The following is a 27,583-nucleotide window of genomic DNA, read 5'->3' on the forward strand; positions in this document are numbered from 1 at the left end:
AGTAATAGTAAGAGATGCTGGTGAATCTCACCAGACCTAGACCCGGAAATGCCCATTGATCCAGAGCAGGATGTCACTCATGATCCAAAGAATACTCAGTGGTTTCTTACACTGGAACCATGCAATCAAAGAAGGCTGGTAAGGATGGTTCTCATGACTCATGCAATGAAGAGGACAGGACTGCAGGGTTTACCTGAGAGCTTCTGGCTAGAAAGTGTTGCTAAAGAACATGATGGCAGGATTCCAGAGACACATCTCTCCTGTGGCTCTCTGAAGTTCAGGTGCATACAACAGGGGGGGTTGCTCTCCCCCACCCACCCCTCAGATTTCCTGTTCCATTCAGCAGAGTTTTGCATGGGAAGCAACTGGTCCACATGAGGACAGGCCTGGAGGCAGGGCTTGGAAGAGACAGCAGGGAAGCCCGTGGAAAGGCAGCCAGCCGGTGACCCTGACTTCACAGGAGGTAGAGCTGGCAGCTGCACACCTAGGCAGAGGGGACAGCAGAAAGTCAGAAAGAGGAGGGCAGGACACCATGCTCACTTTTATGTGACACTGCAAGCTTTCCATGGGAGTGGGGACTGCTGCGGCTGTCTACTCCATTCAGCCAACTTCCCCACTTTCTCCCTACAGCACGTGTCCAGGTATTTGGCATCTGAAAACCAGAACACAACTCTATATTGGGTGCAATTCTAGAGAGAAAAATTAGGCACCTGCTTCTTGCTGGTGGAAGATTTGTTAGTATTCAGGAAAAATCCTGCTGTCTATGAAACCAGTCTGGGTTTTCTAGGCTACGACAGTGTTTAAGGGCAAAGAAAAGCAGATGCAATGCAGAGTGAAATAAAACAACATGACAGGTAGTAAGTGCAATAAATAACAACAACACATTGCTTCTTGATGTGGTCCGCAAGTCCTTTCAGCTGTCAAGTTGCCAACAATAAGAAAGACTCAGAAAGCAAGGCAACTCAAACCACACTAGATGTAACATGGGAGATCTGTAATCAGAATCTCCTGTGGGAGAGATAGATACACGCAGAGAGAGATAGAAAGGGAGGGAGCTATGGGTGCTCAACCTTCCCTGGGGATCAGGGAAGGGGGCTGACCCCTTTCTCCTCAATGTTCTCCTGATTAAAATCCTTCCAGAAGCTGGGGAGGGATGGGGAGAAATTGTTCTAATTTGGAATATGGTGCGGGGGGTGGGGTGGGGAGGATTACCTGTTAAAATTCCCGGTCTGATCTGGATCCTCTGAGATTAAAGATTAATTTAAAACACACACAGAGGGAGAAGATCCTAATTGGGGATCTATTGTGTGATGATGTGGCATCTCTGTTCCACACTGTGGCCCAGAAATAAAGGTTGGCTGAGGGAAGCAAAGATGTTGAAGGATGGCTGTATTTGGTTCTCATATTGTTTGAGAAGTGTGAATTCAGTGGCTTCACCTTTAAATGCAAACTGAATCTAATTTCCCCCTCAACCCTGCTCTCGGCAGTGAGCACAGTCCGTCCTACAGTGTCAGTGTCCATTGCCTTTCTGGAACCCTCAAAATACCAGCCCCGAATGAACATACAAAAGTTGGTCTGCAATGGCCTCTGCTATCCTAGGAGGTGGTTAGTTTCCCTGCTCTAAGAGGTGCAGTCAGGCCATGCAAAGATGGTTGTTCACCAAGCCATGCAAGCCATGTGGGAGGTTGGAGAGGGAGGCCAAGCGCTCACTTTCTCCCAGCTGATTCTGCAGCATCTGCAGTTCCTGCTGTGCCTCAGCCAGGGAGAAAACTGGCGCCCTGCAGCAGCCAAGGAGTGGAGCTGGGGCTGGAGGAGAAGACCCCAAAGGCAGGAAGGAGCAGGGCCTGGAGGCAAATGAAACCAAACCAGCTGGCTTGGACAAAGAGTCTGGATGGAACCCTAGGCACAGAATAAGAGAGAGAGAGAGAGAGAGAGAAGGTTAAGAGGGTGAGGTGACAGACAAACATATGAACCAAGTCGGCTCTTCTCCAAAGATGCTGGCTGCAGCTTGGAGGACACAATATCGCCTCTTCAGCGAGTGCTCAAGAAGTCTGCTCAGTGAGAATGACTGATTCTACGAAAGAGCATCTCCCCCCCCCCAGCTATGTGGATAGTTTAGAACTTTCCCTAAAATGATCTGTCCATAAATGGGATGAGGCAGAGTAGTTTTTGTGCACAGGATGGACATATGCTGATCTATCCATCCCCACTTGACCTTGTGGCTTTGGTGGCTAAGGGTCCTTCTTACCAGCTCCATCTGGTTGGTCAGCTGTGGGCTTTCCAGGAGAGACACAGCATGATTGTGATTATTTATGCTCTGATAACCTCTGGGTCAGGGACGCAGGTGGTGCTGTGGTCTAAACCACTGATTGCCGATTGGAAGGTCGGCAGTTCGAATCCCTGCAACAGGGTGAGCTCTCGTTGCTTGGTCCCAGCTCCTGCCAACCTAGCAGTTTGAAAGCATGAAGTGCAAGTAGATAAATAGGTACCGCTCCAGCGGGAAAATAAATGGCATTTCTGTGTGCTGCTCTGGTTTCGCTAGAAGTGGCTTACTCATGCTGGCCACATGATCCAGAAAAACTGTCTGCGGACAAACGTTGGCTCCCTTGGCCAGTCAAGCGAGATGAGCGCCACAACCCCAGAGTCATTTGCGACTGGACTTAACTGTCAGGGGTCCTTTACCTTTACCCTCTGTATGTTATGTGTTATGCATGGGGCTGCCCTTGAAGACAGTTTGAAAATGGCAACTAGCGCAGAATTCTGCTATTAGGATTCTGAGCGGTTTTCCTAGATGCCTGTTCTGAAGTCATGACATTGGCTCTCTGCTGGTTCCCAGGAAATTTTGACTGGGCCTACACCCCCAATGAAACACCTTTATAAAATAATATTTGTTGGGAAGAAAAATAAACATTTACAAAGATGTGGTGAAACTGGAAATATTCTCCCTCCTCACCAAAGGACTGATTCAGAAAAAAGGTGCAGGCTGGCAGGCAGCCCAGCTGAGGGAAAGCTGTTGTTGATGATGTCAAGGGTTAAGTTCTAAAAATAAGCAGTATAGGAATTCAAGCCATCTGGAAATCATTCTCTTCCATGGGAGTTTCCCCCACAAGTTGAAGATGCAGGGAAAAGGTTGTGGCTACATTTTGTCTTCAATATTATGACACATCTAAAGGCAGTGAGGCTTGAGCTGGAAACGCCTGGGTCATAAGCAGCCCCAAGGGGAGGAGGTGAATGAGATGCTTTAGCCCCTTGACAATTAAGATCCCTGAATATTCTTTACTGTATCCTCCTTTGCTCCTAACACGTCTATGTTGCATGTTGATCTTCATAACATCAATTAAGTTATAATTAAAGGTCCACACATGCCGACAATTTGCCCACCATTCCACTCTGCTTTATGTGGTCCACCATACCTCTGCAAGGCTGCTGGGTGGCTTGCGAAGGAGATAGAAGAAGGTTCCTTGGGATGGGCTCCGCTGGAGCAGCAGGAGATGTGGCTGCAGCAGGTGGGGGAGATGGTTGCACAGAAGATTTGCTGGAATAACAGTCTAAAAGAAGCCACAAAGAGAGGATGGGAAATACTTTTGCATGTGGAGAGTATCATGGCTAAACTCTGGGGGCAAATGAGCCCTGATCATATGACAATGGACGAGACAAGAGTGAGAGGAAATGTGGACAGTGATAATAATTTGTTTGTTTGTTGGCTAAATTTATACCCTACACATTAAGAAAACATGGTGCTCTCAAAGTGGCTCATATTAAGTGAGAAGAGACAAAATAAAAGCAGTTGTACAACCATTGCATTAAAAGTATAGCAAGCATCTGAACTGCAGGTATGATCTGCCTCCCACCTTCAGAAATGGTATTCAAATGCAACCAAGGCATGTTCCCATATACACAGCAGTGGTGCAGACCTCCCAAGCCCTTGGGTGCCCCGTGAGGACCAGGTAGTTTGGTGATCTGAGCCTTCTTCTAACCTTACACCAGCTGAATAACTGGCGGAGGAGTGGATACACACATTCAGAATATCTCACTTGCAAATCTAAATTGCTTTTAGACTCGTGTGGTGTGTGTGTGTGTGTGTCTCTTTGGTTTTGTGAATTCCTTGGGAACTTGGAAATGTCTGAACAAAACAACGTTCACCAGACTTAGCATTATGTAACATGGATTGTCTGTGGTTCAACCTAAATCTTGTGCCTTGTTCTGAATATGTTTTCTCTTCTCCTATTACTAACAGGAGGCATGTATTCAGTCCTTTTCTACAATGCTCTCCATCCTGCACCCCACCATACCTGTAATTCGGGTGTTATTCCTTTATAAAAGCAAGCAATCCCATTGTGTGGATATCTACTTGTTCACCTCTCACAAGCCCTTCATTCCAAACGGTTTGGCAACCTTTTGCAATCTCTGACACATGAACCCCACTGTGGGTTTAGTTTTGACTTTCCATGCAAAGTTTTTAGCAAGACTGTACATATATCTGTGCATGGAAGCCCCCTAGGAGCAGCTCCCACCCTGTGGAGAAAGTCTGCAATGGAGCTTTCCCAAGTGTGAGCAAGAGCCTTAGAGAGGCTGTCTTGGGAGAGAAGGGACTACTGGACAGGCCTGGTCTGTTCTGTTCTCTCCCCCTTGCACCTTCGTGTAGAACTGGAGCAACTAGGATCCAGTCTCCGTTCCAGGTTCCCTGCTGCGTTGTCCTTGGAGGTCTCTGCGCCTGGCACAATTTATGCTACTCAGCAGTCCTGGAGAGAGAGCATTCCTCTGGCAGGTCTTTCAGACTATACCTTTGTTTCGGAGGCTGTGGGGCTGGTTTTCACTAGGGTCCTCCTGGCAGAAAACACGCTCGCTGCCCTCATCCATGTCAGAGCAGCCGTCCAGGCCGTCTGAGAGAAAGGAAGTGCTGCTGCCAGAACGGGGCGATTCAGAGATGGTGCGGCTGCTGGAAGGGGTCACTGAGCGCAGGTGGAGCTTCGCCTGGAGGCTCTGGATGGTTTGCTCCTTCTCCTTGAGCTCCTTGCTCAGTCTGGGGAGGGACAAAGTATTTCCACAGAGAGACTTCCCACCTCCCCAAAGAAGACACATCACCTGGGGGGGCAGGGCTCTCTGCCCTTTTAGTGGCTGTGCAGAACAAGGAATCTGAGCAGGTGAAATTGTTTCACACAAATGTTAAAGGTGTCTTCTTGTCACCTTAACATCATGCCAATCTCTTTCTTGTCCTCTGTACCAACCAGCAAACTCACAAAGTCTACTTGTGGCACAAATTCTCCCTTGGAGATAACTTATTACAGGACAGGACATGCGTTGGCTACAAAGGATCCCACACTGCTAAGGGCCACCGGTTGTTGTATGAAGTGTCCCAGCCCTGAGCTAGAGGACCAGGCATCCCACTTCTAACACCAAATTGTTATGGAAATACTGGGGTTCAATACTGGGGTTCAGCCTGGAGTCTCCAGAGGCTAGTAAAGCAGGATGTCTTTATTAAAAGCATTGTAATGTGGCATGACCCAAGCGAGGGAGTGACACACACTTTTCAAGTAAAAAGGAAGCAGAGGGGTAGTTATGCCCATAGGGAGGACAGAAACGGGATACAGAAGTCCATTGACTAAGTGAAGAGCTGTATCACTCTGCCAAGTGGCAAAAATTTACCATACATAAGATGTGCAGTAAAACGGATGCGTAGACGTACCAAATTTGGAGTAAGTAATGTCAAAATAAGCCTGCAGCTAGGAATCTACTACAGTTACCTCAGAGTAAGCAGTTCATGACTAGATTTGTCCTCCATTTTTAGGTCATTCCCTGAAACAGAATTCAGATGAACAGGGTTAGTCCATGATTTTGCAGTCCCCCTACTTTTTCTCCCTCTCCCTCTCTCTAATAGGGGACAAAACAGGAAGTCATGAGGAAAATGTGGGTTCCATACTGAGAAAAACTGATGTCACGCCAAAGTCTCCAACAAGACCCTGCCCTTAAAAAAAAAAAAGCTTCTTAAAAACCTTGCCTATATGGTTTTCAGACTTTTTCACAGACAATCTTAGGAAAGCCTAATTGTAAAACCTGTCTCAGTCAAAGATTCAATAAAGCATGAACACACTGTCTCTGGGCCTTAGCACTCAAGCTGTATGGTGGGAATAACTGCTTGTTGGAGAGAAGCAAAAACATTTCCTTCTCTTGAGCTTGTAGCTAATGAACATATTACTTTAAACCACATGAGGGAACTGTTTGTCTAGTGATCAAGCCAACACTCATGGGTCTAAGTTAACTCCACCTGCAAAAGCTGAACCACTTTAGTCTGTTCTCTCTCCCAACTTGTTGAGACAAAACGTCTGCTATGTTCTCTTTCTCCACTTGTCCTGTAAATAGTTTCTGCATGAATAAAGCCTCTGAACTCCAGAAACTGTAAGTGAACATTCCACTCTAACTCACTCAAGTTGCAAATACTCCCAGTCAAAGGAATGCCCACAGCAGATAGTTAAGTAGTGTTACAGAAGTTGGGCACCAGTCCCACTCTCTGCTGAGTGGTTGCAAGATTCCCAGGAGTTCAGGTGCTCACCCAGGGTTTGTATTCCTTTGGAGGATTGAAGACACAGCGGAGACTGTCATAGCTTGGTCAGTTTAAGAGGGACTTGATCCCCACAGCAGAGCAGCACTGGAGTTCAAGGCATGTCTTCCAGCCAGCTCTGCATCCAGCCTCCCAAAGATGGATCTCTGTATTCTCCCCTTCTTCTTCTTCTCAGTACACCCTGCTCTTTTCATGACATCTCAAACACCCCCCATCCCCATGGCAACCTCCGTCTGCCAAGGCCCAAGATGGGCCTTCAAGCCCTTTTGTCATGTTAATGCCTCTATCCCAGGTGAGGCCTTGGCTTGGAAGGAAGCTGAGCTTGTACTTCCCCACTGGCAGGGCTTTTTTTGCAGCTGGAACTTGCCGGAACTCAGTTCCAGCAGCTCTCAGGCGGGTGCCAGGGTCCCTATCTGCACCCCTACAAGCCCTCAAACTCAAAGTCTGTGAGAGCCAATGAAACTCACTTCTGTTCAGTTTGCTGGCCAGCCGCTCTGCCCACTGACTCCCTTGTGCCAGCTGTTCACGGAAGCTTTGGCCCAAGAAGTAATCAAAGTCGGTGCCTCTCAGGAGCTCCTCAAAGGACTTGATGGTGTCCTGGAAGTGTTGCTTCAGCAGGTGACACACCCCTCGTCCCTCCCGAATCACCTGGCGCAAATGGGAGAGCTCCCGAGCCTGAGCCTGGACCAACGAATTGTATTTCCTGCAGGAGAAGAGAGGACCGTGAGAGGCAAGGCTCCCCCCTCATCAAGTGATGGAGGAACACTCAGTCCCCAGTGAGAAAGAAAGGCACCGGACTTTCAGGGGATGCCGTGGGGAAAAAGACACCTTGGAACGGATCCACAACTCTTGCTTGACTTTGCCAAATTAATTTCACAAGGTCAATGCTCTCCTCAGGGAGGTTATACACCTTTAGGTGCCAGGTGAGAACGCTCCTCTCCAACCAGGCCTTGGGCTGATTAACATCCGACACCCGTTTCCATGTCTTGTGGGAGGGGAAGAAGGCCTTAACGTTTTATGGGTTTTTTTGTTCCTGTTTATATTATGTATTTTGTGCTTTTATCTTGTAATTTTATCTTGTGAATGGCCCTGGGATCTGCAAATGAAGTGGTGTAAAAAAATTTGAATAATGTTGATGATAATAATAATAATAGTACTAGTAATTATAATAATAAAATGTTGTTTGAATATTCTGCCATGCGGAAACGGCTCATATATTGAATATACCAGAGGATATCCAGAAGACCAAGTGTATCTACAGAGCCTTTTAATGGGCTCCACCCCCTGGCAAAGGAGGAGCAAGAAGGCACTGGAGGGGCTGCCTTGGGAAGGTCTGTCTCTCCCAGGCCCAGCAGATCAGTCCCCCCTGCCCCCTGGAACTCTGCCTCAGTCCTACCCCATAGATGCTGCAGGCTTCAGCTCCTCGGCCAGCAGCCACTTGGGCTTGCTCTCTCCCAGATGAGCCTCCAGCAGGGACACCCTCTGGATGAGCCTGGCCAGGTCTCGGCTGGGCTGGAGGCTGGCGGGGCAGAAGGAGCCCAGGCTGTCTGAGTACCAGCCTTCATCTTCTTCCGTCATGCTGTGCGAGGGGGAGCTGCCCAGGGTATAGCCTGGTTTCTGCTGGAGTGGGTGCTCGCCCCCAGAGCCATAGTCACTCGTGGCAGATATGGAGCGCACACGACTCTGCAGGTTCTGGATGACTCTGTGCGAGCTCTGCAGCTGTAGCTGGAGGTCCCGCACTTGCTGGCGGAGAATGGCAGCATCGTCACATGGGCTGGGAGGGGAGCCCAGCATGTTCTTCCTAGGCTTCAACTCCTCATGGAACATATCATGTTCTTCACATTCTGGGGAAACAACTGAAAGGTGAGATATTAGGGCGGGGGGAGGGGACGACCAATATTGCCCTGCCAGGGGGTGCAAGTTGGCCCACAACGCCATTTCCCCTAAGCCACGCCCACCAGCTGACATAATTGGGATTTTAAGATTTTGTTCCAACAGACTTTGAGATTGGTTCATTAAGAAACCAGGAAATGAGCCCCTGACAAAGGTATTTGGGGTTGCAAATCCCTTTTCTTGGCAGCTTCAAAATATATTTCTCTCTTTTTTTGTATGGCATGATACGTGTTACATCAGCTGATGGGGTTCAGTCCTGCTGGTGAAGCAGACCCCCTTCTTGCACCCCTAGGAGCTCACCTATCAGTCACCTGACATTATAATAATGTCAGATGATTCACAGGTAGTCAAGATTAGCACACAGGGTGGAGGGAGATGAGGATCTGGTCCACCAGTCCGAAAAGGGTTTCCACCTGTGCATTAGGGTCCTTTCCACCAAACATTCACTCAGTATGGAGTTGCTGCAAATCCCAACTTCCTGGCAGCTGTTCCTGGACCACACTGTGGATTGAGAGCTCATGGGCTGCATTTACAATTTTTTAGATGTACGGCTAAAAATAATACAGTAAACATATGAAATAGTCCCTAGACCAGTGGTTTTCAACCAGTTTGCTATGGCACCCTGGCCTCTGTCCCTCTTTCCTTCCCTCCCTCCTCTGAGGCTCTCTTGTGTCTCTGCCCCCCAAAGGCTGGCACAGTTGTTTGTGGCAGCAGCCCTGGTTGTAAGCTCCGTAGGTGAATGGTGCCTCTGGGGCTGGCCAGGGGGTGCTGGTTGCCAGGAGCTGAGGCAGCCTTGGAGTAAGCCAGCAAGGGGGTGAGGGAGCCCAGCCAGCCAGTCCACTAACCCTTCCTGTTGGAAATGGGCAGACAAGTGGGAGGCTGGGCAGGCAGGCAGGCGCTGCCCTGGCCTTCCTGGTGCTTGCTGTGTGCACGGCTTGCCTGGGAGGTGAGTGCCTGGTGCCGAAAGGGAGCCTTTCCACCATGCAGGCCCAGCAGTGCCTGCTGCTGCCTCTGCTGCCTCCCAAGGTGAGCAAGGGGCCACCGACTTCCCAGGCAGTGTGAGGAAGCACCTCTCTTTTTGGCAGGGGGGCAGCTCAGAGACCAGGGGCGGTGGCAGAGGCTGCTCAGAGGACACCCAAGGAGAGGGGAGAGGGGAGGAGGCTGGGGAAACCCTCCATGAGAGAAGGTGTTCAAAAAAGGGTGAGAGGCTGCCAGCTCGGCAGACAAGGGGGGACATAACTGGGCTCCTGAGCCCCACAGGGGTGCTGCAGAAAGAATGTAATTGCTCAAGGGAGCTGGGGACTCAGAAAGGTTGAAAACCTCTGCCCTTGATATATCCCACTTTTAGAATCACTCTGGCATCGGGAGGCCTTTGCTTTAGCCCCCCCCCCCCAGGTCACTTGTGGGGCAAGAGCTCAGCTGGAACTCCAAAAAGGCCTTGGGGGCAGCAACAGCCAGCCTGGGGGTGCCTTCCATGTTACCAGGACTGGTTGCCTCTTCTCGGTCAGCCTCGTTTTCACTTTTCCCGCAGGTCTCATAGCCCAGGTCCTGGAGATCCACTTGTATCTGCTTGGTGTCCTGCTGCACTGTGGGTTCACCTGTTACAAAGAAAGCCAAAAATACTAGCCTCTTGCCTTTGGCTGAAGGGCAAAGGCTACTAGAGAGCCTTGGGCACCTCTGCAAATTCCAGGACACAACCTCTCTGCCCCCCCCCCCCTTATGGGAACATAATCCCGAGGGAAAGACTGAGGAAGAGAATCACAGTTGCAGAGCCCACATGAAACAGGGAGTCCCTTTCTTCCCTGCAGCCTTTGCACGCCATCCACAACACTTTCCTGTAGCATTTTTGGATTATTATCAATAATGGTGTGATTCTGGGTTAAATGGCTGCATCCCTTGAGAGGAAGCACTGTGCTCCCATGACCAAAATCTCCACTTCCAAAAAGGAAGATAACTCAGCCACTGAAGCCTACATACAAGCTGAAATTAACTGAAGTGAACTGTTGATTGTTCAAGCTAAAATATATTTATTGTGTAAGAATGACGTAATTTTGCTTTAAAAACCAATGGAACCAACACCCAAAATGGGGGGAATTGGAGCTGCTTACATTTCCTTCCTTTTTAATGCTGTCATGCCCATTCCTCCCCCTGCCCCTGTAAGGCTACTTCATGCTCAATGGGGAATCCTTCTTTGGGCATTTCAGCTCTTCCTCCACAGTTTGTGTTGTATCAGGACAGGAAATAAGACAGCAAAAGGTCACAATGAACTCTCTGCAGACAATCAACCAGCATCTTTTTTTGTTCCTTAGGATTTAAGTGTCCCTCATCCGTGTCCACACATCTGGTGCAACCGTACTCACTGAGCAGGGCCCGGTACTGCTCCAGCTGTGCCACCTGAGCCAGGACAGTGGCCTCTGAAACCAGGAGTTTGCCCCGCAGCCTGTGACATTGTTTTTTGCACTGAGGCAGCTCTGAGGGGAGAAGATGGACTGGCTGCCTGAGCTGCTGCCAGGAGTTGCTTCCCAGTCTGACTTCCCACACCTTTGGAGAAGAAATGAGGGGTTGTATCAGTCAACAGCAGAAAAGACATGTGAGTCTTCAGGGCAGACTTTAAACTGACCCATGAAATATCCCTCGTAGGTTACACTGTCCACACCCAGTCTTTTATTCTACCTTGATCTGCACTTGACTTGCACCAACCTGGTGAGACACATTTTGCAAAAGGACTACATGTATTACCCACTTAAACAGATGCTAAAGCTTACTACAAAGCGCATTAAGTTAGTACTGCAAATAACAGTTTGGAACAGTAAATCCTGCCGTTGCCCAACATCATTATGGAAGTTAATATCCTTTTAAAATCTGTTCTGCGCAGGAGACCAGAGAGCCATCGAACAGGAAGAACTCTTGAGTAGAAATGGCAGCTGCTGCTAGCCTAGGGCAAATCTTCCCCAGCTCTGAGGTAATCCAGAGTTACCTGAGTCTCTTTTAGGCTGGTGTCCACACTCTGGGGACGTGGGCAGTGGCGCTGTGGGGCACTGTCATGGGGAGCCCCCTTGAGGCTGCCTTGCGAGGCCACTTGCAGCTGCTCGGACTCCTGGGTCACACCAGCAGCGACCTGCTGCTGGAAGATGCTTCCACCTGCTTGGCTGCTCAGAGCCAGCTGTTCTTTCAGGAGGCCAATCACCATCTCCGAAGAGTGCAGCTTCTCCTGCAGCTTCCTGACTTCCAACCTCAGGTCCTCTTGCTCTTCCTTTTCATCCTCATTCTCCCAACCCTCAGATAACATTGCTTCTCCAACTTGCTCCTTGAGCTCTGCATTTTCGAGACACAGACTCAGCAGGGCCTTCCTGTAGAGACAGTACCCAGAGATTAAGCACTACTGGTAACTGGCAAGTCTGGGGCAGCCAACGTGGTGTCCCTCCACTGTTGTTCTACATCAGCCCCACACAGCATGGTCCGTGGCTGGGGGTTGCAGGAGATGTGTAGGCCTTTTCTGTGGTGGCTCCCCATTTGTGGGATGCTCTCCCTAGGGAGTTTCTCCTGGCACCTTCATTACATATCTTTAGGAGCCAGGAGAAAACATTCCTCTTCTTCCAGGTGTTTGACTAATTAAACAATGTATGGCCTTTTAAACTGTGGAAAGGGGTTATTGTTTGTTACTATGTTATGTATTTTTGTGTTTTTATACAGTGGTACCTCAGCTTACATACGCTTCAGGTTACATACGCTTCAGGTTACATATGCTTCAAGTTACAGACTCTGCTAACCCAGAAATAGTGCTTCAGGTTAAGAACTTTGCTTCAGGATGAGAACAGAAATTGGGCTCCGGCGGCACGGCAGCGGCAGGAGGCCCCATTAGCTAAAGTGGTGCTTCAGGTTAAGAACAGTTTCAGGTTAAGTACGGACCTCCGGAACGAATTAAGTACTTAACCTGAGGTACCACTGTCACTACACTGTGATTCTTGGAAGGGCAGTATAGAAATTAAATTTAACAAACAAACAAATACGTTAGAACTGAGGTTGCTGCACTCCAGGAGGACATTTCCGGGAGCCACCCTAGCCTACCTGAGCTGAGATATTGAGGAGAACCCGGCTTCTTCAATCTGCCCCTTGAGATGCTGCAACTCCCCTTCCAGCTTCTTCTTCTGCTCTCGAAGCTGCTGAGTCTCGGATTTTGCAGAAAGCAGCTCGGCCTCCAGGCTCTTTTCTCTCTCCAGAGAGGGAGCAGGGAAACTGCTTTGGCCCACGAAGGTGCCATCAGCTCCTTCCTTGGCGTGTTAAAACATGTAATTGAAACAAGAGGAGATAACTCCTGAAAGACCAGAACACCCAGTCTATGGAAGATGTGCCAGAGAATGAGTTGCTAAACAAGCAGAAGTGCACAGCTTCAGCAAGGAGAAGACCGATACTGGGACTTCCAACATAATGACAACAATTTGCACGCAGCAGTTCGCACACACCAAAGCCTTGCTTACCGGGGTTATGTGGTTGTGGGTTCTGGCAAGATCTGATGAGAGGGTCTTTCCAGAACCTGGAAGCTGCAGGTGCTTCTCTGACAGGGACAGGGGGCAGGTGGGGCACCCCCCACACACACCATGAGAGAAGTGAGGAGCAGCAGTGGTGAGAGCTCCTTGAGATCTCCAGACTTCTGCAAGATCTCACCAGAAGTCTCCACCACTTCTCCTTGCTTCTCTGGTGGTGATTGCAGGGATGGGTGGAATTTGGCTGCCTCACTCAGCCTCCTGGGCAGAGCCTCCTTAAGCCAAGCCAAAGGAACAATGTCTCCACTGTTACACAGGACCACACTGCTCCCAGGAAGAAGCATCTGCCCCTTTGAGCATGATGCTTTGCTCTCTGATTCACCTGTTGGCGAGTGGTTCTCTGTGCCTCTTCTTCAATACTGTCTGTGAACTCTGTGCTGGCATCCTCAGCATCCTCCTCTGCCACTGGACCTGGGAATGACACCACAAAGCAGACCCTTGAGACTTCTCCCTGGCCTGTATAAATTTCCATGCATAACTGCCAGCACAGACTCTGCAGCAACTTGATGCCAGATTGACTGCAGATTTCAACAAGGAAAATATTTCAGTACTTGCAGCTCTTCCCTTTACTGCAGGAGCAGCCTTTCCCTATGCAGCAGATACAGATACAGCCAGAAAGTTTGGCTACTGACACAGTGCATGTCCTGCTGCATGTGCCCTCCAGGCCCAAGCAAATGCCCCCAGTGCCTAAGCTTGGATTCCTCCGGTGTGGGTGGGGGTGTTTTGGAATGAACCGGCCTCAAGTAACCACCAAAATGTAAAAAGGTAAAGGTAAAGGGACCTCTGACCATTAGGTCCAGGTTGCACCGCTCATCTCGCTCTATAGGCCGAGGGAGCCAGAGTACAGCTTCCGGGTCATGTGGCCAGCATGATTAAGCAGCTTCTGGCGAACCAGAGCAGCGCACGGAAACGCCGTTTACCTTCCTGTCAGAGCGGTACCTATTTATCTACTTGCACTTTGACATGCTTTCGAACTGCTAGGTTGGCAGGAGCAGGGACCGAGCAACGGGAGCTCACCCCGTCGTGGGGATTCGAACCGCCGACCTTCTGATCGGCAAGCCCTAGGCTCTGTGGTTTAACCCACAGTGCCACCCGCGTCCCTACCAAAATGTATAGAGCACCAGAATTAAGGACTACATTGCTAGATCTCGCTGGTCCATTCAGTAATCTGAAAGTTTGTCCTGAAGAGGAGCCGGTGGTAAAGGGGGAGTGGTTAATGGGGACCGAGAAGAAGGCAGGCACAAGGAAAGAATGAGGAAGTGTTTCTTAACGAAACTATCAGTTAAAATTGCACCAGATTTCCTCTCTTTGTAACAGAAGCAAGGTACAAAAGCTCCCTTCCCCAAGGATTTTGTGCCGAGAAAGAGAGATAGAAGAAGATAGAAGAAGATAGAAGAAGGTAAAGCCATGCAATGCTAACAGATTAAGAAAGGGGAAAGAGAAACTGAAAAAGATCCAAAGATGTAAGGGAACAACCAGACACAAGAGGCTTATTCATTCATTAACCAGGTGCAATCTGTCTCTACCCAGGTAAAAGTGCTTGTGTGGAAGTGTGCACATTTGCACAGTTCAAGTATTGTGTCCACAAACTGTACACTTGTTGACTTTTACAAGTGAATAACTGAGTGTACAGCTCAACTATTTGTGTACGCAGGTATACTGATTGTACATTTGTTGAATGCCATGTGAGGTGTTAGGGGAAGAGTAGTACCTCTGGTGGGGGGCACGTCATGCTCCTTCTAGGGTAGTTTGGTCCCCACTCTGCACTCGGCTCTCACCTGTGGCTCCTAGCAGCTGTCAGCAGGCGGCAGCGGCCACAATCCTAGGAATGGCTTAGACTGGCCGGCTAAAGCAGCTGAGGGGAGCCAATGGGTCTCAAATCCTCCATTAGTGAGGGACTTCCCCTACATGTGAAGACAGGCTCTGGTAGATTGAGCAGATATGACCAAAAGTGGGTCCAATGGTCAAGAAGGCAGTTTCTGTAGAGGGAAGTGAGGGCCAGATGGGGCTCACCTGCCTGAGAAGAGAGCCCATCTAGGAGAAGGAAATCTCTGATCCTAAACCTCTGCTGCCTTGCAGGATACCTTTGGGAGAAGAAAAGGCAAAGAGTAACCCTCCTACACAAGTCCGGAGTGGAGTCCCTAAGGCAGCTGGATGGTGCCTTGTACGCCTCCTCCTGGCAACTCCCGCAGCCAAGCTGGTGCCAAATGTCTTGCTCTGCTTTCCTTTGAGCCACATCAGCAAGGCCAAGATGGTCTTGTCTGGGCAGCCCAGGACTCCCAGACACACATGCCCAGCCTTGTGCCCCAGGGAGGTCACTTTGGTGTTGCTAAAGCAGCAGTTTGTCTTCACTCAAGACAGACAGGTGCCAACATAAGTGTAGTGTGAACACCCCTATGACCAAGAAGAAGAGAATGAGAAGCAGAGAAAGTAGGAAAATTGGGGGAAACAGATTACATTAATTGAGGAGACCCTCCCACCTCCTCAAAACTGGGGTTCTTCAGCCAACACAACAACCTTTTTCTTTTTTGCAAACAGCAGCAATTCAGATTGAATTTAGTTTATCTTATTCTTAAGAGCTGGGTATTTAGTCTTGTGTAAAGCAAGTCTGTACAACTTAGGGTTTGCCCTCAGTGGAGTTTGCTGTGGGTCTGCAGCTTTTTGCATCCCCATTTAGTTTGTGTAGTGCACATGGTATTAGCTTCCGACAATACCAATCTCACTGCTTTCCCCCTATACATTCATGATAATCTGTTAAACGGGGGAAAATTAGGCTCTAAACAGCTTCACTCAGGGCTGCAGACAAACTATTTCTGGTGTGCTTCTGAACTCTGTGTGTGTTCACACAGAGAGAGAGAGAGAGAGAGAAAGAGAGAGACAAAATGTGCTTCCAATGTGTTTCAGCTATACAGTGTGCATTCAGCCTTGGTGTCCAGAGCAGTTTTCACATCTGTGGTGACGCCACCTCCTGGTCAGAAAGCAGATTTATTTTCTGATTTTACCAGAGGGTAGAGCTCCAACCCTTCAGAGCAGACTCTGGCTTATTGGTAGCAACTGAAAAACAAACTTGAGGGGTCTGAGGGCCAAAACTAAAGGACAAAAGTATACATTGTGGCACACAAGTCATTCTTGTTGGGCCCCATTCATTCCTCTCATGCCTGCCTATGAATAAGTTCCAGCAAAACCCAGTTGTGTGCATTAAGCAGCTGGACGGGTGGCCTTGAAGGATCCCTTCCACTCTGATTTTTTTAGAAAAGTGAGCATCCATCTCAGATTGGATGCAGGCTCTTCTTGCCCCTGCAATGAAGTCCCTCTCATGGCACTGGCACCTCTTTCTCTGCTATGTTGATATCCTGTTAGAACTTTCTGCAGAGCACCCTGAAAAAAAGCCAAGTCAGGCTTAGAATCAGCCTTATCAAATGTATAATATCTCTTCTGCCACACTAGCTCATGATGGCCTTGCATATAAAAGGAGGCTGGGCCTGGTAGGAAGAAGAGTAGTCTGAACATGCGAACAGTGGCTTACAGAGCTTGGCACTCACCCTACAGGGTGCTAGTTACAGCAAATTTGGGTGTAGATATATTATAGAAATTTTGTGATAGGAAATCTGTTCTGAGAAAAGCAGGGTCTCCTTCGCAAAAAGAAGACGTCCCCAAGAGTACCTCGCTGATCTCAAATCAATTGCAACACACATGCCCAAAGAGAAATCAGGCTAAATACATACAGAAATCCTTCTGGTGAGGTTACTGTAGGAACACCAGTCTTGTATACTAAAGAACATGGGATGTGCTCCCACGCAGACTGTATTCATCTGCTGCACTTTTGATAACACAGGAGCTCTGTAAGGAAATTATCCTTATGCAATCCTTGATGGCCTCAGAATACTGTATTCAACTATCAAGAAATTGTCTATTGAAAGGTACATTTAGAACAAATGAACAGCAGATTAGTGTCGGAAGCTCAAACTGCTACTTGGCTCCACTACTCAAGTGTTGCCCGAGTCCTGTGACCCTGGAAGCTCCTATCCTTCACCCGCTAGGACAAAAATAGAGGGTGTCAAGATCGCTGCAACTGCATCTCTCTGGGGGACCCAAAAGCAGTCTATAAAAGAGGAAGTCAAGGCAGTGTGTTTACTGACTTAGTTGGTCTCTTACCCTTGAATATGGCCACTCCGGCTGCCATGGTAGCAAAAATAATAATTGGGGAGTTGGGGATGCCTCAATAGGTTCAGTGAGGAAACAGTTTGGGTCGATTTCCTTTATTCTGCAGCCCACTTTTGAATTATCATCTTAATGTTCTAGAGCAGGGATCTTAAGATGATAATGTATTTTGGCCCCCACTGGCCAATTGTCATGGATGATGGGAGCTGTAGTCAAATAACATCTAGAGGACCACAACTTCCCTGTTCTAAACTCGAGAGCTTTGGCAAAAGGTCTGTGGAAGAGCTCTGATGGAAGCAGCCTGTCGCTCTGAGTGAACAAATGAATAGGGCTTCATTTCTGCCTGGGAAAACCCTTCTCGTCTCAGTGGGATTTTATTGATCCCAAGATAAGAGTAAAATCTCATGTACTGCAAACTATAGTACAGGAAAGAACCTAATGACTTTTCATGTTACTTATATTTAAGGGTTTTCTTTCATAATCAATTTTAATGTTGTCTTGTATATAAATAGTTTTAATTTTTAAAGGAACTTCCAACCCAGGTGATGTTAAGAATGCTGTGCAGACTCTGACTTCTAAGGGAGGCGACACACTCTGAAGGGGAATGATTTAACTCATATTCTGTTTTACAGTTGTGCCATTTTCTTAGTGGTGTCTGGTTCCATCATACAGTATATGTTTTCTGTATATAAAGCAGTTTACTCTTGGGTTTCATTATTCCCATAGCAGAATGTTTTTTCCTAATCATATTTGTCCCTGCACAACATTAAATTTTATTTACATGGCTGATGCATTTTTCTAAAGTATGGGATTGAAAGGGCTGTTCCAGAGGGAGTGGTAAAGGTCTCAGAAACTTTCTCAACTGATTTCTTTGTTTTGCTCAGCCTGGAGACACATACTTCCCGCATGCCCGTCAAGGCTTAACAGATTTCTCAGATTCAAGCAGATTTCCATTTCCTTTCCCTTATCAAGTGGGACCTGCCACAGGAGTGCTCCTGTTCAGAGTTCCACATTCCATCCAGCCAATCTTTTCTTGGAGACTCCATTGCATTCCCCCTCCTCCCATTTTCCATCCCACTCCCAACCAAAAAAAGGTCGGCATTCTGGGCCCACTGAGCTGTTTTTGAACAAACACCCGTTAGGGTTACAGATGCCTTTAGGCCTTCCGCCTCCCCTTGTGTGCATTGATAGCACCATAACTTGTCATTTAATATTTGGCTGACTCTCGAGCTTTACTTTGCTTCACATGGTTTGGAAAACCTTGTGGGGGATTTGGGCTTGGCCTTCCACTTACCCAATAGGAGCTGCTCCCACCTCCCTGAAGAGTCTTGGCCCCATTCTTTCCACAAGAGCCAGAAGTGTGCCAGTATCTCTTGAAGAACTATGCACCCTTGACTGGGAGCAGAGGAGCCAACTACTGGGGGCCAAGGTCCCTTTACCCCCCCCCCAATAAAATATCTGAGGTGGTCAGGGCCTCCCAAAGCTGAGGGGCATTGCCATTCAAATGGTCTTGTGATGATGTGGGGCAGGGCTTACCTGACCCCCCTCCAATATTTTATTCAAGTTGGCACCCCTGACTGGGAGCAACTAGTGAGCTCGGCAGGATTTTTCTCTGAGCAAACTTTTGTAGGATCAGGCATCACTGCTGTAATTCTCTGAGCATTTACAAGTAAATCCCACTGAAGCCACTGTTTTGTTTCAAGTAAACATGCATGGAATTGTACTGTAGACTATTCTAACAAACTAATAATAATAATAATAGGCCATGAGAAACCCATCAAAAGAATTCTTTATTGCTACTTTATGCATAAATCTGAAATGAGATTGCTGGTATCTTGAGAAGTCTACTGTATCATTAGAAATTTATCAGCAGGAGTACTTTTTTAATGCAATAAAATACAGTTATTACCCCCGTTTCCCCAGATTTCTAGACACTGCCCCTCCTGAGCAGGACTGCTTTGTAATGAAGAGGCAGAAGAAAGAAACAATGTGTTATTTATGTTTGATTTAATTTAGGAAAGCTGGATGTCTTTGTATATATGATTGTATACAGAGGGGGTGCTTCCATGGGGTCCCCCAGGTATGCAGAAGTATCTTGGTTTGTAAATCAGAAAGTAACCCAAAACATCAAAGAACTTTTAGAAACTGCTGAATGGGGGGCGGATGCCCCCTTAACAGTTTACAGTAATCTGGAGATGAGGATTAAGGTCAGGAAGATGCCCAGGAAGAAGAGGGAAAACCTTCCCTTCCTTCACTAGAGTGGACGTTTTGTGAGGGTAGAAATGGAAAGAGGACAGCCTTGCCCTTCCTTCCTCTCTAGACCCCTCTCCCCATTCCTCTACATAGCAAGAGATTTCTCACATTCCCATTGGAACCCAACCCTGAACCTGAGCCCTTTATCACTATATAGCACAATGCCAAAAAGCTTCGAAGTGCTGGAGAATCCCCTTCCCCGGTCCTTTTTTGACATCCCCTCCCTGGCTCCTGCAGCATTATAATGTACTTATTCCAGAGCGGCTAGAGACCAGAAGAGTTCTCTGCTTAGGAGCTAGAAATACACTGCCCTGTTTCATTGTGCCCATGCACAAAGGAGGAGCAACTTGATTTCCAAGCAGACCTCCCTAGCAGCTCTGCCTGGGACATCTTTCTAACCCTGATCTGGGAAAATATAAATTCTTGCCCAAATAACACATCCACAGCCAGTGTGACAATCATGCATGTGCACACATGCACTGGACAAAGCTCTATACTTCATTCAACAGAGGACTGCCACATTCTCAGGTTTTATTGAGGGATTTGCACTCCAAGCAAAGCCAAATCACCAACATTTCTCAGCCTTCAGCAGAGCTGCTAGCCTGCATTCTGCTCTATTCCACACCACACCACCTCCAGTAAAGTCTGGGGAAAAGACAAGTTGATAGGAGAGACACTGGATGGCAGAGTGGGGGCCGGAAGTATTTGATCAACAAAGGAGCGGCTCAAGAAGAAGCACATTAAGATCCTGGAGTGGCCTAGTCTCCAGACCTTAATCCCATTGAAAATCTGTGGAGGGAGCTGAAGGTCTGAGTAGCTACACATCAGCCTTGAAATCTTACTGACTTGGAGAGGATCTGCAAAGAGGAGTGGAACAAAATACCTCCTGATATGTGTGCAAACCTGGTGGCCACCTACAAGAAATGTCTGACCTGTGTAATTGCCAACAAGGGTTTTGCCACCAATTACTGTCACCTTATGCAAAGGGATCAAACACTTATTTCACTCATTATAATGCACATCAATCTCTGACTCTTGTCTTCTGGGTTTCTGGGGGTTTTCCTGTTGTTATTCTGTCTCTCACAGCTACAATAAACCTACCATTAAAATTATGGACTGGTCATTTCTTCGTCAGAGGGCAAACGGGCAAATTTAGCAGGGATTCAAATACTTTCCCCCCTCACTATAGCTGAATAACTGGCAACTCTGATTTAGAGACTGTACAGACAGGAGAATTTGGGCACACGCAACACAAACTTCCATTTCCTTGCAGTATCAGGAAGTCTCTTCCTGCCAAAGTTCTCCCTCCTCTTACACTAAAAAGCAGGAGATCCCTGTCCTTCCAGCTTCGCAATGTTGCATTAGCTGGCAATGAGACTGAATGAAGGCTGCAGCCACCAATGGCAAACTAACACTGGGAGCTTTTACGTAGGGGGGTCATTCCACGCCAGATCACCTGATTTTAATACTCGACCATGCTCTCACAGTAGGTTTGATAAGCCAAACGATAGGAATTTAAATAAGACAAAAATTAAGCAGAAGTAATAAATCTTTAAAAAGCCAGAAGGGGAGGTTGAGGGAAGTTTTGTTTATATGACAAATGTTACATTGTGTTACAGTGGTACCTCTAGATGCGAATGGGATCCGTTCCGGAGGCCCATTCGCATCTAGAAGCAACGGCACGTCTGCGTACGCGGGTGTCAGGGACTCAGGAGCAGGAGCACTGGGGAGCTCTGACAGCGGGCGTCACTTTTCGCCGCTTCTGCGCATGCACGTGACGTCATTTTGAGCGTCTGCACATGCGCAAGCGGCGAAACCCGGAAGTAACGCGCTCCGTTACTTTCGGGTTGTCGCGGAGCGCAACTCGAACGCGCTCATACCGAAGCACATTCAACCCGAGGTATGACTGTATTGGGTTGAATATGCAATTGTAAAATCCAATAAAATTTATAAAAAACAACAACAGCATCATTGACCATATTACATGTATCGGAAACAAAACAGCTTTGACCATATCATTGCACAATAAAATGAACAAGGGCTCTAAGACGAATTTTGTTTTTATTAATCAATAAAACTTAATTTTAAAAATATATCAGATGACATTATAACATAGGAGGGTACTATTTTAACTATTCTCACAAATGTGTGAGTTATTTCAAGCTCAGAGAGACCTTAAACCTGTACCAAAAAAAATTTTTTCTTTGTAAACAATTTACTTCAAATTCAATTTATTTTATAATGACAAAAAACACCCTCATTTTTAAAACATAACAAGCACATGGTTAGCCCATTCTACAAAAAAAGTATGATACATGTGTTAGTTGTCGTTTGTGCTCTAGGGCTTATTGAACCTTCCGGGAATAAAATGACAAAAATTCACTTTGAATGGTCAGTGACCCTTTTCTGTGGCAGTTAATACCATTTTTATACCTTATTTTGAAATAATAGCTTTATTTTGATACCAAAACAAATATAAAATAAATATTAGCTTTATTTTGATACCAAAATAAGCCCAATTGGTTGAAAAATAAGCGAAACAGGATTTTTTTTCCTAAACGGACACAGAAATTGCATTACCCTAAATCGCGTGAAAATAAAAAAAATAATAATTAAATTCTCCTGCGCCCAATTTTGAACCAAAAAATCTTAAAAAAATTAAATTGAGGTTATCTCATAGGTATCTACACATATATATTTTTTAAAGAAAATCTGAGTCGTAAGAGCACATGGCACCAGGTGATTTGGCGTGGAATGACCCCAGGATGACACTCCAAAGGCAAAGTTGTAGAAGTTCAAAGAAAGTAACAGGTAACTAGATGACTGGCGTAGGAGGCAGGGGGACAATTGCCGGGGGGGGAGGTGTCCTACATTAAGAGAGCCACTTTGTGGGAAATCATTCAAGCCTCTGCCTCATAACGAATGGGTGTGGATGACACAAATATCTGCAAACTTAAGTTTGCTTCCATGTGTTGTTAGTCAAAAACAATACGCTTCCTGGGCAGAAGAAGTCTTAGATGGAACCTTGTGAGCCCCTGTTCATAAAAAGCAGCCCTGGAAACAAATGGGAGGCATAACAAGTTTAGGCACTGCCAGCCTGTAAATAGCTATGAGGAAGGGGTGACACATCAAGGTCAGGCAGGAGAAAACCAGGAGTGAGATGCAGTACAATCACATCTTGCATGGGAGTTAAGTTCTGGAGATAGCACATATACACAAAATACACCCAAGTCAAAGCGCCCCCTTAGAATTGCCCCCCACGCCAGCCATCTTGCCTTCCAGAGCTGGCACACTAAGCAGGTCTGGTGTGCACCCCCCCCCCAATAAGGCAGAGAGCTTAAAGGCCCTCTCCACACCTGGAAAACCTGCACAAAAAGCGCTTTTAAACTCTCTGCTTTTAAACTCTCCGCCTTTCAACCAGGTGTCCGCACTTCAAACACATAAAGCTGAAACTGCACATATTAAACACGAGTAAATTGTGATTGTACTGTAAACAGAGAAACCTCCTGGCAAATACATATATTCACAAGTTAGCAATAGAATTGCCCTAGGATGGCAAATGAATCCACAGCTTAGGACAAAGCTAGGTGCCAGCATGGTTTAAAAATAAAATAGTAGGTATGGTAAAGTGATTACTGTCAGAACCGCTGTGTAAAGGGAGAAGTTTGACTCTTTTCTCCCCGACTCTGGCCCTCATGGAAGTCTCACCCTTCCTCCCATGTCCTACTTTTTATTTTTATTTTAACCACTGGCTGATTCCCAGTGTAACATCTACTTGTGCAGAGTAGAAGGGCTCCCAGTTTCTTCTATAATTCCATGAATGAGAAAAACAGGCTTTCAATATTAGGCACGTTTTAATTAAAAGGCCCCCTTCATGGATCACTGCCTTGCCGTGGCGAAGGGGCTTGAAGAACTCAAAGAAGCTATGAACTATGCCGAGCAGGGCACCCAAGATGAACAGGTCATAGTGGAGAGTTTTGACCAAACGTGATCCACCTGGAGGAGGAACCGGCAAGCCACTCCAGTATCCCTGCCAAGAAAACTCCATGGACAAAGACAGCAGGCATATAAAAGTTATGACGCTGGAAGATGAGCCCCTCAGGTCGGAAGGCGTCCAACATGCTACTGGGGAAGAGCGGAGGACAAGTACAAGTAGATCCAGAGCTGATGAAGCGGCTGGGCTAAAGCCGAAAGGACGTTCAGTTGCGGATATGCCTGGAAGCGAAAGGAAAGTCCAATGCTGTAAAGAAAAATATTGCATAGGAACCTGGAATGTAAGAACCATGAACCTGGGTAAGTTGGATGTGGTCAAAAATGAGATGGCAAGAATAAATATTGACATCCTGGGCATCAGTGAACTAAAATGGACGGGAATGGGCGAATTCAGTTCGGATGACCATCATATCTACTACTGTGGGCAAGAAACCCGCAAAAGAAATGGAGTGGCCCTCATAGTCAACAAAAGAGTGGCGAAAGCAGTACTGGGATGCAATCTCAAAAATGATAGAATGATCTCGATACGAATCCAAGGCAGACCTTTTAACATCACAGTAATCCAAGTTTATGCACCAACTACTAGTGCTGAAGAAACTGAAATTGACCAATTCTATGAGGACTTACAACACCTTATAGAAGTGACACCAAAGAAGGATGTTCTTCTCATTATAGGGGATTGGAATGCTAAAGTAGGGAATCAAGAGATAAAAGGAACAACTGGCAAGTTTGGCCTTGGAGAGCAAAATGAAGCAGGGCAAAGGCTAATAGAATTCTGTCAAGAGAACAAGCTGGTCATCACAAACACGCTTTTCCAACAACACAAGAGACGACTCTACACGTGGACATCACCAGATGGGCAGCATCGAAATCAGATTGATTATATTCTCTGCAGCCAAAGATGGAGAAGCTCAATACAGTCAGCAAAAACAAGACCTGGAGCTGACTGTGGCTCAGATCATCAGCTTCTTATAGCAAAATTCAAGCTTAAATTGAAGAAAGTAGGAAAAACCACTGGGCCGGTAAGATACAATCTAAATCAAATCCCTTATGAATACACAGTGGAAGTGAGGAACAGGTTTAAGGATTTAGATTTGCTAGACAGAGTGCCTGAAGAACTATGGATGGAGGCTCGCAACATTATACAGGAGGCAGCAACGAAAACCATCCCAATGAAAAGGAAATGCAAGAAAGCAAAGTGGCTGTCCAATGAGGCCTTACAAATAGCAGGGGACAGAAGGCAAGCAAAATGCGAGGGAGATAGAGAAAGATACAGGAAATTGAATGCAGATTTCCAAAAAATAGCAAGGAGAGACAAGAAGGCCTACTTAAACGAGCAATGCAAAGAAATAGAGCAAAACAACAGAATGGGAAGAACCAGAGATCTGTTCAAGAAAATTGGAGATATGAAAGGAACATTTCATTCAAAGATTGCCATAATAAAGGACAAAAGTGGTAAGGACCTAACAGAAGCAGAAGACATCAAGAAGAGGTGGCAAGAATACACAGAGGAATTATACCAGAAAGATATGGATGTATCGTACACCCCAGGTAGTGGGGTTGCTGAGCTTGAGCCAGACATCCTGGAGAGTGAAGTCAAATGGACCTTAGAAAGCACTGCAAATAACAAGGCCAGTGGAAGTGATGGTATTCCAGCTGAACTATTTAAAATTTTAAAAGATGATGCTGTTAAGGTGCTACACTCAATATGCCAGCAAGTTTGGAAAACTCAGCAGTGGCCAGAGGATTGAAGAAGATCAGTCTACATCCCAATCCCAAAGAAGGGCAGTGCTAAAGAATGCTCCAACTACCGCACAATTGCACTCATTTCACACGCTAGCAAGGTTATGCTTAAAATTCTACAAGGAAGGCTCAAGCAGTATGTGGACCGAGAACTCCCAGAAGTGCAAGCTGGATTTAGAAGAGGCAGAGGAACCAGAGACCAAATTGCAAACATGCGCTGGATTATGGAGAAAGCTAGAGAGTTCCAGAAAGACATCTACTTCTGCTTCATTGACTATGCAAAAGCCTTTGACTGTGTCGACCACAGCAAACTATGGCAAGTTCTTAAAGAAATGGGAGTGCCTGATCACCTCATCTGTCTCCTGAGAAATCTCTATGTGGGACAAGAAGCTACAGTTAGAACTGGATATGGAACAACTGATTGGTTCAAAATTGGGAAAGGAGTACGACAAGGCTGTATATTGTCTCCCTGGTTATTTAACTTATATGCAGAATTCATCATGCGAAAGGCTGGGCTGGATGAATCCCAAGCCGGAATTAAGATTGCTGGAAGAAATATCAACAACCTCAGATATGCAGATGACACTACCTTGATGGCAGAAAGTGAGGAGGAATTAAAGAACCTTTTATTGAGGGTGAAAGAGGAGAGCACAAAATATGGTCTGAAGCTCAACATCAAAAAAACGAAGATCATGGCCACTGGTCCCATCACCTCCTGGCAAATAGAAGGGGAAGAAATGGAGGCAGTGAGAGATTTTACTTTCTTGGGCTCCATGATCACTGCAGATGGTGACAGCAGCCACGAAATTAAGAGACGCCTGCTTCTTGGGAGGAAAGCCATGACCAACCTAGACAGCATCTTAAAAAGTAGAGACATCACCTTGCCAACAAAGGTCCGTATAGTTAAAGCTATGGTTTTCCCAGTAGTGATGTATGGAAGTGAGAGCTGGACCATAAAGAAGGCTGATCGCCGAAGAATTGATGCTTTTGAATTATGGTGCTGGAGGAGACTCTTGAGAGTCCCATGGACTGCAAGAAGATCAAACCTCTCCATTCTGAAGGAAATCAGCCCTGAGTGCTCACTGGAAGGACAGATCGTGAAGCTGAGGCTCCAATACTTTGGCCACCTCATGAGAAGAGAAGACTCCCTGGAAAAGACCCTGATGTTGGGAAAGATGGAGGGCACAAGGAGAAGGGGACGACAGAGGACGAGATGGTTGGATAGTGTCTTCGAAGCTACAAACATGAGTCTGACCAAACTGCGGGAGGCAGTGGAAGACAGGAGTGCCTGGCGTGCTCTGGTCCATGGGGTCACGAAGAGTCGGACACGACTAAACGACTAAACAACAACAACAACAATTAAAAGGCTTGGACTGACCTGGGGCCCCTTGCTTCACAACAAGGCTCTTGCTATAAGCTGAAGGAACCCTGTGGTTTGGATCCTAAGGGAACTTAAGCTCAGAAAAAGGAAGTTTCCAGGCCCAGCTCCCTGCCCTGGTAGCCGACTGCTCCCCACGCCAAAGCCGCTCTGGAGGGTTGGACACAGTCCTTCCATAGACTTTAACTTACATTAGAATGCAAGTCCTATTGGGGCTTCTCCCCCTGAAGCCCCCACACCCACCCTATATTGTTCAGAATGGTATAGGAAAGGGGGAAAGGGAAGGAAGAGGAAACTTCTCTTCTGTGAATTTCCATAAGTTAACTGCTCTCAGGATCCAAGCCTGTTTTTCTTCCTTAACTAACCTAAAACGGAACAGTCCTTTCCAAAATGGTTTAGAAACTTCCTACTTCAAAGCACAAGATCTGAGCTTGTTTCCCTGGCATCTTTAGCAGGCTTTACTCTCATTTTCAGTCCTACTCCAGCAAGTATGAGGGCTAGGAACCTACTTCAATATAGAACATACAAAAAGCAAGTAAACACTCCATGATACACAAGAATTTAGGAGCTCTCTCCCAACTCCTAGCTGGACAATGGCTGGCTGCTTGCATTCCACAGGGGGTGTGCTACCCAGTTACACTCACATTGGCAATGAGGAGCCAATGGCTCTTTTCCTAGTTAAGCACTGAAAAAAGTAGGATTCACCGCACAATCTGATACACATCCACTCAGACACAAGCACCAGTGAACCCAATAGCACTTATTCTTGGTATGTAAGATTGCAGTCAGAGTTTCACCATCTGCTTCTCAAATGAGACACAAAACAGCAGCAATAATAAATAATGCCAAATCTAGTGGAATGATGAAGTGTCCACCTCTGTGGCCTCTTGGTCTGTCTTCAGTAATGAGAACTGATACCAAGAGAAATATTTGATCTAGTGTTTATGTACCAGTAAGTTTTTGCTTTTTCTGGTGCTGAAGCACAGCAATAAAGTCTGTCCATTTCCAGCATTTGCCAGCCAGATGCTCCTAGCAGCTGACAAGTAGGGCATAAAGGAA

The 27,583-nt window shown here is 46.8% G+C and overlaps 1 protein-coding gene and 1 long non-coding RNA gene across 7 annotated transcripts in view; one reads left to right on the plus strand and one right to left on the minus strand.

Annotated features, from left to right (window-relative positions):
* Positions 1 to 27,583, minus strand: part of PDE4DIP (phosphodiesterase 4D interacting protein) — a 91,440-nt gene that overhangs the window by 9,660 nt on the left and 54,197 nt on the right. For 4 of the 6 annotated variants that reach the window (XM_083621354.1, XM_083621357.1, XM_083621355.1 and 1 more), the window contains 12 exons: positions 13,319 to 13,407; positions 12,521 to 12,732; positions 11,430 to 11,802; positions 10,813 to 10,993; positions 9,934 to 10,050; positions 7,956 to 8,403; positions 7,027 to 7,262; positions 5,745 to 5,796; positions 4,785 to 5,023; positions 3,414 to 3,548; positions 1,711 to 1,899; positions 194 to 484 (listed from right to left, as the gene is read on the minus strand). In XM_083621354.1, coding sequence (XP_083477480.1) covers positions 194 to 484; positions 1,711 to 1,899; positions 3,414 to 3,548; positions 4,785 to 5,023; positions 5,745 to 5,796; positions 7,027 to 7,262; positions 7,956 to 8,403; positions 9,934 to 10,050; positions 10,813 to 10,993; positions 11,430 to 11,802; positions 12,521 to 12,732; positions 13,319 to 13,407 — 2,562 coding nt within the window. The remainder of the gene's footprint in view (positions 1 to 193; positions 485 to 1,710; positions 1,900 to 3,413; positions 3,549 to 4,784; positions 5,024 to 5,744; positions 5,797 to 7,026; positions 7,263 to 7,955; positions 8,404 to 9,933; positions 10,051 to 10,812; positions 10,994 to 11,429; positions 11,803 to 12,520; positions 12,733 to 13,318; positions 13,408 to 27,583) is intronic. The other 2 variants (XM_083621356.1, XM_083621358.1) reach the window with 2 other exon arrangements.
* Positions 17,221 to 27,367, plus strand: LOC310765890. The gene is made up of 3 exons (XR_014549847.1): positions 17,221 to 21,107; positions 21,151 to 23,275; positions 26,513 to 27,367. It is a non-coding gene; the product is annotated as an uncharacterized lncRNA (long non-coding RNA).

Source organism: Podarcis filfolensis (genome assembly GCF_964270895.1).
Source record: "Podarcis filfolensis genome assembly, chromosome: 6".
NCBI lineage: Eukaryota > Metazoa > Chordata > Lepidosauria > Squamata > Lacertidae > Podarcis > Podarcis filfolensis.